Source organism: Melozone crissalis, unplaced genomic scaffold (assembly GCF_028551555.1).
Source record: "Melozone crissalis strain CALT ecotype California unplaced genomic scaffold, PUWL_Pcris_2 ptg000033l_1, whole genome shotgun sequence".
Taxonomy (NCBI): domain Eukaryota; kingdom Metazoa; phylum Chordata; class Aves; order Passeriformes; family Passerellidae; genus Melozone; species Melozone crissalis.
In genome coordinates this window covers 3,359,316-3,372,487 of record NW_026535811.1, presented here as the reverse complement: position 1 = coordinate 3,372,487, position 13,172 = coordinate 3,359,316, and the positions used below count along the sequence as shown (strand labels likewise).

Sequence of the window (13,172 nt, the reverse complement as noted above, 5' to 3'; positions counted from 1 at the left end):
CCCCCTTTCCAGTCTTTCCAATATTCATGACTGGCATGGACTTGTAAACATGAACTGCTGCTCTAACACTTGGTTTTCTCAAATTCTTTTATTGACATTGTTCACATGCATGCTCCCCATTCTTATTTTTCTCCACTGCATAAATTCATGCTGTCAGTTTCCCTTTCCAAAGGTCACATTATGATCTTGCAGCTGTTTTAGGATGTATTGTAACATGTCTATATTCCTGCATATGTATAATGCATAAAATGTATTCTATAAGGAAGTATACACATTATGATATATATTATATTATGGATCTTTTGTTTAAATAACAGAACTTAATCCTTTGATTGTATGAAAGCCTTTTAGTTCCTGAACTATCCTCTAACTCTTTGTAACGTTTAGACTCTAGGCAAGTATTTCCTATCCTACAAGGCAGTTTTTCCTTCTCTGAACTGACAGCTGATAGGTACTGCAGACTACAGGTAATTTTCTTTCAATTAAAAAAAAAAAAAAAGAAAAAAACCCAAATCTGCTACAACAATTATAAAATATATTATAATCTTCTGGAAGAAATAAGCCATCCTTTTTATAAATATGGCAAGTCAGGCACCTTCAATCTGTGACTACCTCAAATTTCCTGTTCACATTTGACTGTTTCCCATGTTCATCATTCTTGTCCAGAATGAGGTCTAAAGCTGAGCCTGGCAGGAAGATCTGGAAGTTACAAGACTAATTAAGAACATTAGTAATTTATAATCTATTTTGACTAATATTTTAAAAGATTTCAGTAAGAGGAATGTGAAACAAGAGATATTTCCAGACCTACATTTCACTCTGAAGCTGCTCAGTTCACTTTCTGAAGGCCAACACAGAGGGCTTGAATGCTTCTGCTGTAAAAATATATATATTCCCTTGAGTACTAATCTGGGTTTTACAGATTGGGAAAAGAAGGTATAAATAGAATCATAGAATACCCTGGGTTAAAAAGAGCCTTAAAGATCATCCATTCCACCCCTGCTGTGGGCAGGGACACCTCTGACTATGCCAGGTTGCTCAGAGCTCCATCCAGCCTGGCCTTGGACACTTCCAGGGATCCAGGGACAGCCACAGCTGCTCTGGGCACCCTGTGCCAGGGCATCAACCTGACAGTAAAGAATTCCATCCTAATATCCAATCTAAACCTCACCTCCTTCAGTTTAAAGCTTTCCCTTGTCCTATCACTCCATTCCCTTGTAAAATATCCCTCCCCAGCCCCCTTTGGGTGCTCTAATGTCCCCTTGGAGCCTTTTCTTCTCCAGGCTGAACAAGCCCTGTTCTCTCAGTCTCCCAGGAGAGGTGCCCCAGCCCTCTGAGCATCTTTGTGTCCCCCTCTGGACCTGCTCTGACAGTTCCATGTCTTTCATGTGCTGGGGGTCCCAAAGCTGCAGGCACTTCTCCAGGTGGGAGATTTCTTGCTGACTCTAGGATGAGCAAGTTCCAACACTTATGTCCAAATTTTCATTCACTGCAATAATGAAAAAAAAAAATTTAATGTCAAAAACTTGAAACAGAACCCAGGTATCTTTAAGACTTCTCTTTAATTCTGAACTTTAAGGAAAAAACCCCAAAAAACTTAAAAGCCCCTCCATGCACATATTAATAGATGTGAATTATTATAATTCCTTTTCTCCTGTAAGAGTGGATTTTCATAAGCTCCTGAGGGAGTGACTCCAAATATACTGTGCTGGACATAGTATATTAAAGTTAATTTTTTTTTTCTCCTTTGTAGCTACAAAGTTTTCTCTTTTTCCTGTTTACTGACTTATGCTGGGAAGACAATATGTCAAGTGAAGATTTGCAAAAATACTCCAGTTAAAAGATCCTTCTTTTTCCTGGCTGACTGGAATGAGAAGTAAGTTTTGGTCTGTGTTTGATATATGATTCTCTGACAGATATTACACATCCAATATTCATTTTAAAAAAACCAAAAAAACACAAAAAACCCAGAACAGCATATTTTTTTATGGATGTTCTTCTGAGCCAATTAAACGGCACAGAATTCACAAAAACTTAGAGAGATTGGAATGAGAATGGGATGGGACAGCCAGAGAAAGGGAAATAGGATTGAGGTAAGTCTGGTCTGACAATACGTTAAACTGAGCTGGTCTGTGGACAGCTTTTGTTCACTGGAGGGATCCAGGAGTGCTAGAACTGAAAGAAGTGCAATTAAAGGCCTTATTTATGTTCTTTTGAGGAATTCCACCTTTTGGATCTATCTTTAATACATTTGCAATCCAGCTTGAGAACCTACTTTAACATTTCTTCAAGGTTCTTGTTATATCAAACAAGGCTGTTTGGGTTGTTAGGTTTGGAGTCTTATTTGTTTGTTTGCCTGTTTAATTTTTGGCGAGCTATTTTATTTGGTTGTTTGTTATGGTTTTGGTTTTTTAATTAGAAGGATCTGCAGTTTTACAATGAGGATCTTAATTTGAGACTGGAATTTTAGGATAAAAGCTGCCTGTTACCTGTCTGTCTTGCACTCAGTCAGCATTCAGTTAAGGCAATGGCATGAAAAAAAGCATATTTACAATAGATGAGAGAAAGATACACCTTTTTTATGATTTGGTGGTGATATGGAATTCTTTCAGCTTCTTGAGAATTACATATTTATATTTACAATCTTTGAAATTTTTGGTGTTTTGCATCAGTGTTTACTGTATTCTAAATGTGAAAGCAGCTTGATAACGTTACAATTGAACAGAGGCCACAAGTCTGAAAAGGTTTCTTTAGGGGTATTTTCCTAATTACAATTGTAATTTTATGTGTAATCCATAACTTCTGTTTGCCTTTTTCTGAGACGCACAACAGTATCAAAATGGTCAAATGGAAGAAGAGCTTTTCATGTCAAACACATTTATCTTAGTAGAGGGATATAGGAAGATTAGTAGGTCTGTGTATGATTAAGAAACAAAATGGGTGAACTTCTGCTAAGTATCCAGATAAGGCCTTTGATGCCCTCTGAAGGCTGCCCTAGAACAGAGGCTGGATGGAGTTAAAGAATAAAATAGGGATTTATGCAAAGGATCTCCTCCATGGATGCACCTTGGGCAGCACCAGAGCCCAGCCAGGGCTGCACCCAAGATGAACCAAAATGGCCCCAAAATGCACGGCCGGGCACGGGGTCTGTCCCTGGGATCAGTTCTGCTCCATTTGCACCTTGCAGTTCATTGTCCCGTTCCAGCTTTAGCCCAGGCAGTCCCACCCTGCTTGTTTTTCTCTCTCCAGCCCACGGTGTTTGTGCCCTTGGGCTGAGATTTGGATCATTTGTCCTTGGTGCCCAGCTGGAGCAGGAATTGTTTTGTCTCCCTGCTCTGTGCACAGAGCTCACCATCCCCTAATACAAAGCTCAGACCCACACACTAAAGCAGCACAGAATCTGAAAATATCAAAGCTGAAACCCAAGGCATCACCCTCAGTTGTGTCCATAGCATATAAGTACATATCCCTCAGTCTTTTGTATGATTGGCAAGCAGCTGTTGTCCTTGTGTTTAAAAAATTATATCATTCCATTGTCCTCTGTAGGAATTTTCACCTTGTCCAAATTTCAATCATGTAATTTCTTATGGCGCATACAGGCAGATAACATTAAAGGGTATGAGGAGGATTATACTTCTTATAAGCAGTTTTGGCTTCTAAAAGGTAGCTAATGCTTTTCTGGAGTGCATGTTACAAAACATTGGCTAAAATGGAAGATAGAATAGAAATAAGCATTTAGTGTAACTGAAGCAGAAATTCTGCTCTTCTTCTGTTTCATGAAAACGTAAAACAATCAGCCTGAAGCTTCAGGCTTTCCATTGAAACTTCTCCCTTGCAAAATCATTATTAAATGTGCACAATTCCATCCAAATCTTATTGGAAAAATAAGAAATTTAAATATGCAGAACAAATCCTTTCATAGGTCATAGATGCTTGTAAGAGGCTTTTAATGTCAGATCTAGAAGTGTGTGAAACATAATAGCATCAGTTTAGGGGAGCATCTTTTTACTTTTTATTGTTGCTTGATTTTCAAGAAAAATTCAAAATCCATTTCAAATAAATTCAAAAGTAAAACCCCATAAATTTGTATCTATCTGGCAGGATTTTGAATATTTCCCTCAAACATTAAAGGTATTCACATTTTTTTGCCTCTCACTGACCTAGATTTGTTTAATACATGAGGGGAGGTTTCTTGAACCCCTTGTCTTGAGATGCAGGCTGAGAATCTGGGGAACCAGGTGTGCCATTATTGTTTTTCTGTTTAACATGTATCCAGAACTGGGTTTTGTGAAAAAATGTTCTTTTTGAGTCAAAATAGAGATGCCAGGTGAGCATTTTAAATCAGCTAGTGGCCTTAAATGAAGAGGAGGTTTAGGTAAGATGTTAGTAAAAAATTCTTTACTCTGAAGGTGGGGAGGCTCTGGCACATTTTGCCCAGAGAAGCTGATCACAGCTGTTAAAAATGAATGGGGGAAAAGGTCACCAGGAGGAACATCTGTTATATTAGGAAGGCAGATATTCTCTATATAGCTATGGAACATTCGGGCCATAAAATAAACCTGGCTAATTCAAAATTAGTTCTGATCTTACATTAGGATTTATTTGAATGGGATGGGGGAGGGAAAAAGGCAAGTAGTGTTTTGGTGATGAGGAGTCTAGGTAGAGAGCTTCTGCCAAAGACAAGGCTTGCTTTATTTACTGGTTTTCATTAATTTGGTTTCTGTTTTCAAGTACTTTAACCAGTTAGTGTCTAAACTTGATCATGATGAGGTTTTATGTATAAACATAATCCATCTTCTGTTAAAGTCTGTTATCATATTTAATCTTTCCCAAAATGTTCTCAGAAATGATGGAAATAATTTGATTCCTAAGAAGCTTGCCTTGCGCAGTGCTTCTTCTGTTTGTTCTTTTTTGAGAGTATAGTTTTGCTTTAGAACTTGTAAATTACCTTTGGAGAGCGTGATTTTCTTCTTGATGCAAAGTCCAAACAGGCTGGTACCATTTAACTTATAATGTGTAAAGTCCAAATTTGCCCCCCTTATTTTCTCATCAATTTCATTTTCTGGTGGCTGAGATCTCTTAGTTATTTTCTTTGGTCTTAGCTAGTTGCTCTTGATGTATTTATTTCACCATCTCCTCTTTTTCCATCCTTCATAATTTATGTTAAACCTACAGACACAAAGTATGGAATTAACATTAAGCCAACCATTCATCACCTCAGATACTTTCTTGGCACTGGTTTTCCCTCTTCTCCCTATTTTTCTTGGCTTGTCTGTTTTGTTTCCATTCTCTCTGGGTTGCCCCAGAGCTTTTCTGTGTTGAGTGCTTTTAGGAAACAAGTTGTATAACTTTATCTGATACCTGTGAATGGCACCTTCTCAGTGAGCAGCTTCTTTGTCTCATTCCTGGCCAGAGTTCCATCCCTTCTTCTTAGTCACCCACTTGGCTCAGCCTCCTGCAGTCACAAAGGCTGAGACCAACTGGGTAAATTCAGATAGGCATTAATTAAAGTTCTATCTCGGTTTTGTGTTACAGAAGTGATGTTTTAGGAGAGGCTGTTGGTACTTTTCTCTGTGTCTGAAAAAAAGAACTAATTAGTGATGGCTTTGAGAGTTGATAGTCTGTTGAACTACTAAGAAACTGTACATGCTTTTGTGTAAAACATATGTTAAGCATAAAAAAATCTTGGCCAGGAAATCTCAAATTAGCAAACCAAAACCACTACAAGTTCTTAAAAGCAATACAGGTATTTCTCTTTTTTGTGTATCACATGTCTCCAGAAGGGAAATTTTGGTCCTTTTTGGCTCATACTTTAACTCTTGGGATGTGTAACTTGTCAGAGTTTCCAGGCTCTTTTCCTGCTAGAAGTAGTGGTGCATGTGTTCTAGGGAAACTCTGGCAAACATTTGGTTTCTGCAGTGATGATACTGAGAGTTTTTCTTCACTGCTCCAAATTCAGACAGTGTGTTAACAATTGTCTGTATCACAAAATGCATGTCTTGATGTTTTTATTACTGTCTCTTCAAATCATTAATGGTTCTTAAAGTTAATTCTGTCAAACATTTTTATGTAACAAATGTTGTTGGCCTCTCAGTGAAAAAGACAGAAGTTATTTTTAGCAGGTAAACCAGTTCGGTTTCCCAATAACTGTTTCGAACTAATTATGAGTAAGGAAGAGTTCATGAGACAGGGAAAGCAAACTTGAAAGCTATAAATAGGGACACGTGGGAAGACAGTTGAGAGTTGCTTCTCAATTCTGTTCATGGTAATCAGAAAGAGTGGGAAATGGCTGTCTTTCTTTGTTATTCAAAGAGGGAGGTGTGCAAATTTGCATCATTTCCAAATGTTGGAAGACTGATGATCTTAAATTTTGACCTTAATGCTGATTTGGAGTACTTCAGGTTTTCAGCTGAAACCCATTTAATTTCTTTCAGTAGCTCCTCAGCACATTCAAGGAAACTTTTCCAAATTCAATAGAAATTTGATAGATTTGGAACTGGGAGCAAAATCTTATGCTGATTTTTCCTTTCACTATTACCATGCCTTACTTCTAGCACCCATAATTCTTATGTTTTACAGGCTAATATACTTTTAAAATGCAGTTTTTACTTTTGCTTGCTGTTTAAGTGTGACTATATCTTTTTAAAATTGCTGAGTTGCATTCTTCTGTCACTCTGTTACTCAGATTTATCTTTTTAGTCTGTTTTCTTAATCTCCAGTTTATGCGGATCTTTTGTTTTCTTAATGATTATATTATCAATGTGGAGTAATCCTTTTAGCTCCTAGCTCCTTATATTGATTTTTTTTATACAGAAAAACATGTAATTAATTTTACTCTCTTAAGAAATTTGAGTTTCTTCTGAATATACATGGATAAGGCTAGAAAATTATCTGTTCAGGAAAAAGAAAATGCAGACTTGCGTGGGTAATTACACGTCTTTCCATACAGCATGAAGTTATCTGGTTATTGGAATTATTCCAAGTTATTATTTTAGATAAATTTTCATAAATTGTATAAATGAACTGAATGACCAAGCAAGCTAATGGTCAATGCAAAATTGAGATGAATATTGATGAAAATTGAATTTTCTCACTAAAAAATGCAAATCTGTCATTGCTGTTAAAACAACATCTGCCTTTAAATTGTGGTTAAGAAATATAACACACCAAAGAACAACTGAACAAGAGAATGATTATCATTCAGCAACTCTTGCTTTTTAAGTGGTGTTTTCCTCTGAAGACACAAGACAGCCAATAATTGCTGCTTGACAATTCTCCCTTAACAGGCTCCTTATTGTGAAATAGCCTTTCACTCATAAGGTAATTCGAAAGGAAAGTTTAATTAAGTTCTTCCTGCCTTTGCCACCTCTAGTAGTTACCACTGAAGTGAATGAGTTTTTATCTGCCTCTTCTCAAATGCTGTAACTCAGGTTAATGGTTGCCAATGCTCATCAATGTATTGAAGGGATCTGTCAGTGGCACTTTGCTTCAGAGTGCCTTCTGTAATTTATAGCTCAATAGATGTGTTAGAACATGTAGGAAAATGTAGAAATAACCCACTTGTTGTAACAATGCTCAGATATTTTAGCTTTTATTTTTTCTCTTTTCTGGTTTTCTTGTAGGGTTAACTTCCCTTTACGAATAAAGGCTCTTCCAAGGGAAACTATGCTGACAGTAAAACTGCTGGGAGTAAACAGTGCCTCTAAAAATACAGAAGTGCTTGCTTGGACATGCTGCCCCTTGTATGCAAAAGAGTAAGTTTGGGTTTGTATGACCTTAAGAAAATACCATTCTTGAATAGTGGAGACTACAACCTGGGAGAAATATAAAAAGACAAAATTACTCATTTCAGGACCTCTTGTAATAAGATTGAGAGTGTCACTCACAGCAAACTGCTTTGGATGTGCCAGTAAGAGCTACATCCACAGGTGTTTTCTCCCTTTCTTTTCTCCCTTTCTTTTCTCCCTCCCTTCCCTCTTTTCCTCTTTCTCTTCCTCTTTTTCTAGTTTTAGATGACTCTTTAACACTTTCTCTTTCTTCTTCACAACGGCTGTTTTTTGGGGTTTTTTTTGTGTTCTCACACACTTTCATTCTGCTGAAATTGGGACAGTTAGTGCTGACCACAATGAGCACTTTTCACTTTCCACACCACTTTAGAAGCTTTCTTCTCTTTTCTAACCACTTCTTTCTGCACAGTACACAATGTAACAGTGGCTTAAAGGTGCTTGTAGCTTGAATGTCTCTGCAGTGAAGTACAAATACCCAAGGTAAATTTTCTGCAGTGCTCTAAATATGTTTCACCTGAATTTAGACCGAGTCTTTGCAATTATAAGATTTTTTTATTTGGGCTCCATAGCCCTGCAATACCCTCAGTGCAATAGAGGGATATGTTCAAGCCCCCCAAATTTCTACATTACCGTCAACCTCTAAGCTGTAGCTCTTTCCTTATCTTGATGCATCTTGATCTACTTCTCTACATGGTGGCAATCACCATTCAAAACAAAATAAAACAAAAAATCTGACTGCATATATTAATTTACCATATTTGATAGACCTTGTGTTTCCTTGAGCTTTTAATCTGAGAGGTGTAGGGAATTATTTGGACTGGGCTAGATGCTTTTTCCATCTTTTCAGAGAAATTCAAGGTTACTCTGCTCTTTTGTGACTTTGTGTGTAGAGCACTTAGCTTGAAGGAAGGAAAGAAGCATGAATCAAATCTCTGCTGCAAGGATTGCTGGGGAAATTTATTCAATTACTTTTCTTTCATAGTTGGCCTTAAGAAGGGCACTTCACTCTTCCATTGTGTATGCATTTTTAAAGAAAGCATGAAATGTGTTTGAGGCATGATAATTTAATGAGGGAACACTTACCCCATTTACCTGCAAAGGTTCCTATACGAGAATTCTGTTCTTGAGGACCTGTGTTGTTCTGGAGGTTTTCATCTTTTCCAGCATTCAAATCCAAAAGGAATGACTTTTGGAAGGCCTGAAAGTCCTCAGCTCCCTCTGAGGTATATTTTTTCATGTATGTCATCAGAGGAAGCACAATGGTTTTTGTTAGGTAGATGCCCACACTATCCTGATGGTTTGAAAAATTTGACTGCAAAATGGCTCTGTTCTTTCCTGGAACACACAATCAGCACAGTGAAGGGGATAGAGGGCCACTTTCCTTTCATTTGGTGTGTAATTGGAGTGATCATTGCTGAAGTGACCCTTCAAAGCAGAAATCAAGGTTGAGTTGTTGCAGGAATGATTTAGGAATAGCATATTCAACACCCCTTAATCTGATATCTGTGTCATTTGCAATTACAGTAATTACTACCACAAAGAAGCCTAAATGCCTTTTTTCTCCTTTGGCCAACCACATCTCCATAGGATTATTCATTCTCTGTGATTTCAATTGATAGACAAACTGGTCTTGAAAATAAGAATTGCCCTGGAATTCCCCTTGCTGCTGGAGTGCAACTAAACTTTCTAGATTTATTTCGGTAGAGCACTTCTGAACTTGGAAGTATGTACCAAGAAAAGATTTGTACTTCCAGTGTCATGCTAATATGTCAAGAGCACCTTGTATTACTGCAAAGATTATGGTATTAGGGTTTTTAAATAACAAACTCTGTGAATGTGTGTAAAGAGATTAAAGAAATCTGACCAGAAAATCTTTGACAAAACATTTCTTGCTTGGACAATAACACTTTCTCAAAATAAAACTTTCCTCAGAGGTGAATTTGATTTCTAAAATAGTGTTAACATTCTTATGTCTAGAATTTAATTTACTGGGGAAAGGACAGAAATAAGCTCTTTGAAGAAGCCAGCTGCCCTGAGGTATTTGCCAGGGTCATCAAACATCCTGGTTCAAATCCTTGTCCCAGTTGGTCTCTTCTCAGGGTCAGTGAAGATAAGGACAGAGTGTGGTTCTTATTTTCCTATTCAGATGCTTGATAAAAAGAAAAAAAGATTGTTTTGTTAAACATTGGAAAAACAAAATAAATGTCAAACATGTTTTCTTAAAATACTGTTCCTCATTTTTGTCCTGTTATATCATTATCTGATTAAAACCGCAGAAATTCTATTCAAAGTTATTTGCCTTATGTTGAAGAGAGAAGGGAAAAAAACCAAGACAGCAGTTTTGTGTTATTCACAGGTATTGCTTAGAATCTTGATCTGTTAGGACAAAAGAACATTAATTAAAAAGTCTCTGAATTTGCTCCTCTTTGTAAATTTTATATCTAATTTCTCTTTCCAAATAATTATTTCAATTGTATGGCTGCGTTGCTTCTTTGTATTTTAATACTTTACATTTAAAAATTTGAACTGAAGATTAAAAAACATGAATTTAACGTGTATACAAATCCTTTTAATCTGTTTCAAGACATGTGAAGTTTCTCATGCCTTTGAACACGACAGTGTTTAAAACTCTTGCCAGATCAAAGGCCTGTAGTTATTTGCTGAGAGTTTACCATTCCCATTTTCCTCTAAAAAATACTAATCAGATTGGATAAGTACATTTATTTATTTATTTATTTATAAAGAAACAAATCTATCTCTTTAAATAAAGAATATTACTTTTTTTTTTATATTGCAATCTATTCTTCTCACCTGGCCCATTTTGAAACCACACAATACCTAAAACCATCCTCAAGAATTTGGCCAGCTTTAGGGTTTTTGTTGTTGCTAAAGACTTGTCAGTGAACAGATGTTTAGCAAATTTACTTAATTTACATTATTTCCTGAATTCTAGTGTTATCTTGCACTCTAGTCACAGTTTTCTTGCAGTGTGCAGATTTATGACATTATTAGCTGTTGGATACACACTGTAGTCAGCCAAACATGTGTTGGGACTCCTGCTTATCAAGCTGACTTCCTGAAAGTATTCTCCAAGCCTTGCCTAAATGGAGTTGTTTACTCTAAAATCATTGCTTGTAAGGTAATTTCGTGATTTTATATTTTTGGAACAAAAATTACAAAGTAATCAGGAACGTAAATGCAAAATTTTTTTCAAAGTCTGGAATAATTTTGTACTCAATGTAATTATAACTTACCAATTTATCCTACAAATTTAGGGAAGTTATTTAAACTAGAAACTGTAGGGATGGAGGTTGTGATCCTTATAAATGTCTGCAGTACATTTAGCATTAATTTGTAGTTGAAAATTGTCTCTAGTTTTAATTTTCTAGAACTCTGTAGTATTTGTAATTATAATAAAGGAGTTATTTCCCAGTATCATTCCAGTGCAGAATTAGGACTGCTTGAGTCATAAAATATGGGAAAGGATTTTTTATATATTTTAGCAGCTTTGCCTCTCCTTTAAATTTAACCTCCACTCTGAACTTCTGAGCCTTATAATGTCAGGTTTGGGAACACTTACATTATTTTTACACAGTACTTTGTACTGATTTTCCCATTTTATTCAGCCTAAGCAGTAACCCTCCTCTAATGTTATGTACATTTTTGAATGAAAACAGAGATGATGAGTGTAGCTGCCTTCTTGCCCTCTTGGTGAGCCATCATATCTGCTTTTCTCTTATCAGAGAGCTGACTTCAGACAGCAGCCCTAAATCAGTGCCAGTAGAGCCTTTGGTGGTGCATCTGTATCAAGAAGTCTCATTAGATGCTAGAGGCAGTTCAAAAAGGGTTTGCAAGCCTTTTGTGTGCCAGCCTTCCATTCCTTCACATCAGAAACTCTGTTACTCTCTTGGGCTGAACAGTTTAGTGATTCAGAGCTGATGAACAAAGCAGAAATCCATCATTTTGGGGCAGTTGGAGGGTTGCAATGTCCCCACAGTTCCCCCACATTGCTCTGGCTTCACTGATTCTACCACAATTTATTTTGGTATTTCTAAATCAGACAGAGCAAGCAGCAAAACTTTCCTCCTGCGGGGAAAGTCTGCCATGGGACTTCAGGGTATAAAGGCTGACTTTATCAACTTAGGATAACTTGAGCTGCCTTTAAATAGCAATGTCATTTTCTGTAGCAAGATGGGAAGGTTATTTTAGCTCCAGTAATAAACAAGAGAAAAGAATCTCTGTAATTCCAAAAGGAATAAATGGCAGTAGGTACAGAACAGGATGATCACTTTCTGATCTCCTTGGTAGTGAAGTTGTTACATGAAAGCCATTTTCTGTGTCTGTGATCATTACAGGAGTCTTTAAAAGGTCATTACCTTCACCTCAGGGATAGAAAAACTGGAATGGTAGGTGGAATAGGGAGTGACCTTCCTGAGCTCATCAGCAGAACCAAGTAGCAGAGAGAAGAATCTGTCTATTCACTACAGGATATGGTTATTATGCTCATGATGTTAATTCCTTCATTTTCTGAATGGATCCTGCCCTCTCACCTGCTTATTTTTCTAAAAATAATGATGCATCTTTTCCCTGCTTCATTTATCCACTTGGCCCCTGTTACTGTTCCATTTCTGTGTCCAAAAGCTGTTTTCTCTGTGGAACATTGACTATGCTTGTAGTGCCCCAAAGTTGGGTAGGTGTGCTGGTTTGGGCTGGGATATAATTAATTTTATTCCCAGTGGCTGGTATGGAGCTGTGTTTTGGATTTATGCTGAGCACAGGGTTGATAATGTAGAGATGGTTTTGGTACTGAGCAGGGCTTGCACAGAGCCAAGGCCTTTTCTGCTTTTCCTGTTGTTTCTTGTTTTCTTGTTAGGAGAGGTCTCAAACACATCTATAGCACCTCTGAGGTCTGTACTATTTGTCTACACAGGTTTCACAGGAAAAAAAATCCACTGAATGTATTCTTTTTTAAAGGCCCCCATAGTTTTAGAGCACAATATGAAAGTGATTAGCAGTAATGAGAACTCAGAAGGGTAATTTAGTCTTCATGTTCGTTTATTCTCAGCTAGTCCTCTCTCTTCTAACAAAAGTGCCAATTAGTTCAAATTATGATGTAAATCTTTGTCAACAAAGGATTAGTTGAAGAGATGCAACTCATTTATTAAAGGTCATCTGAGTACACATCACAGGAAAACCTCTTTGAATCACCATTGATCACTTCCTCATTCACAGCGATTACCTAAATGAGAGAGACTTCATATCACACAATTGCTTTCTTCCAAGTATCTTGCTCATATCACAGCTCTTTTTCTGCCTCCATTCCCTTGCAAATCCACCTACAGCTGCAAAAAAACCTTCAGAAAATAACTGTTTAATCCTTCTGAG

General features: G+C 37.0%; 1 protein-coding gene across 1 annotated transcript in view; it reads left to right on the top strand.

Annotated features, from left to right (window-relative positions):
- The window catches only part of PIK3C2G (phosphatidylinositol-4-phosphate 3-kinase catalytic subunit type 2 gamma), a 184,725-nt gene that overhangs the window by 44,808 nt on the left and 126,745 nt on the right, over positions 1-13,172 (top strand). The window contains exons 11-12 of the mRNA XM_054282061.1: positions 1,754-1,876; positions 7,623-7,754. Coding sequence (XP_054138036.1) covers positions 1,754-1,876; positions 7,623-7,754 — 255 coding nt within the window. The remainder of the gene's footprint in view (positions 1-1,753; positions 1,877-7,622; positions 7,755-13,172) is intronic.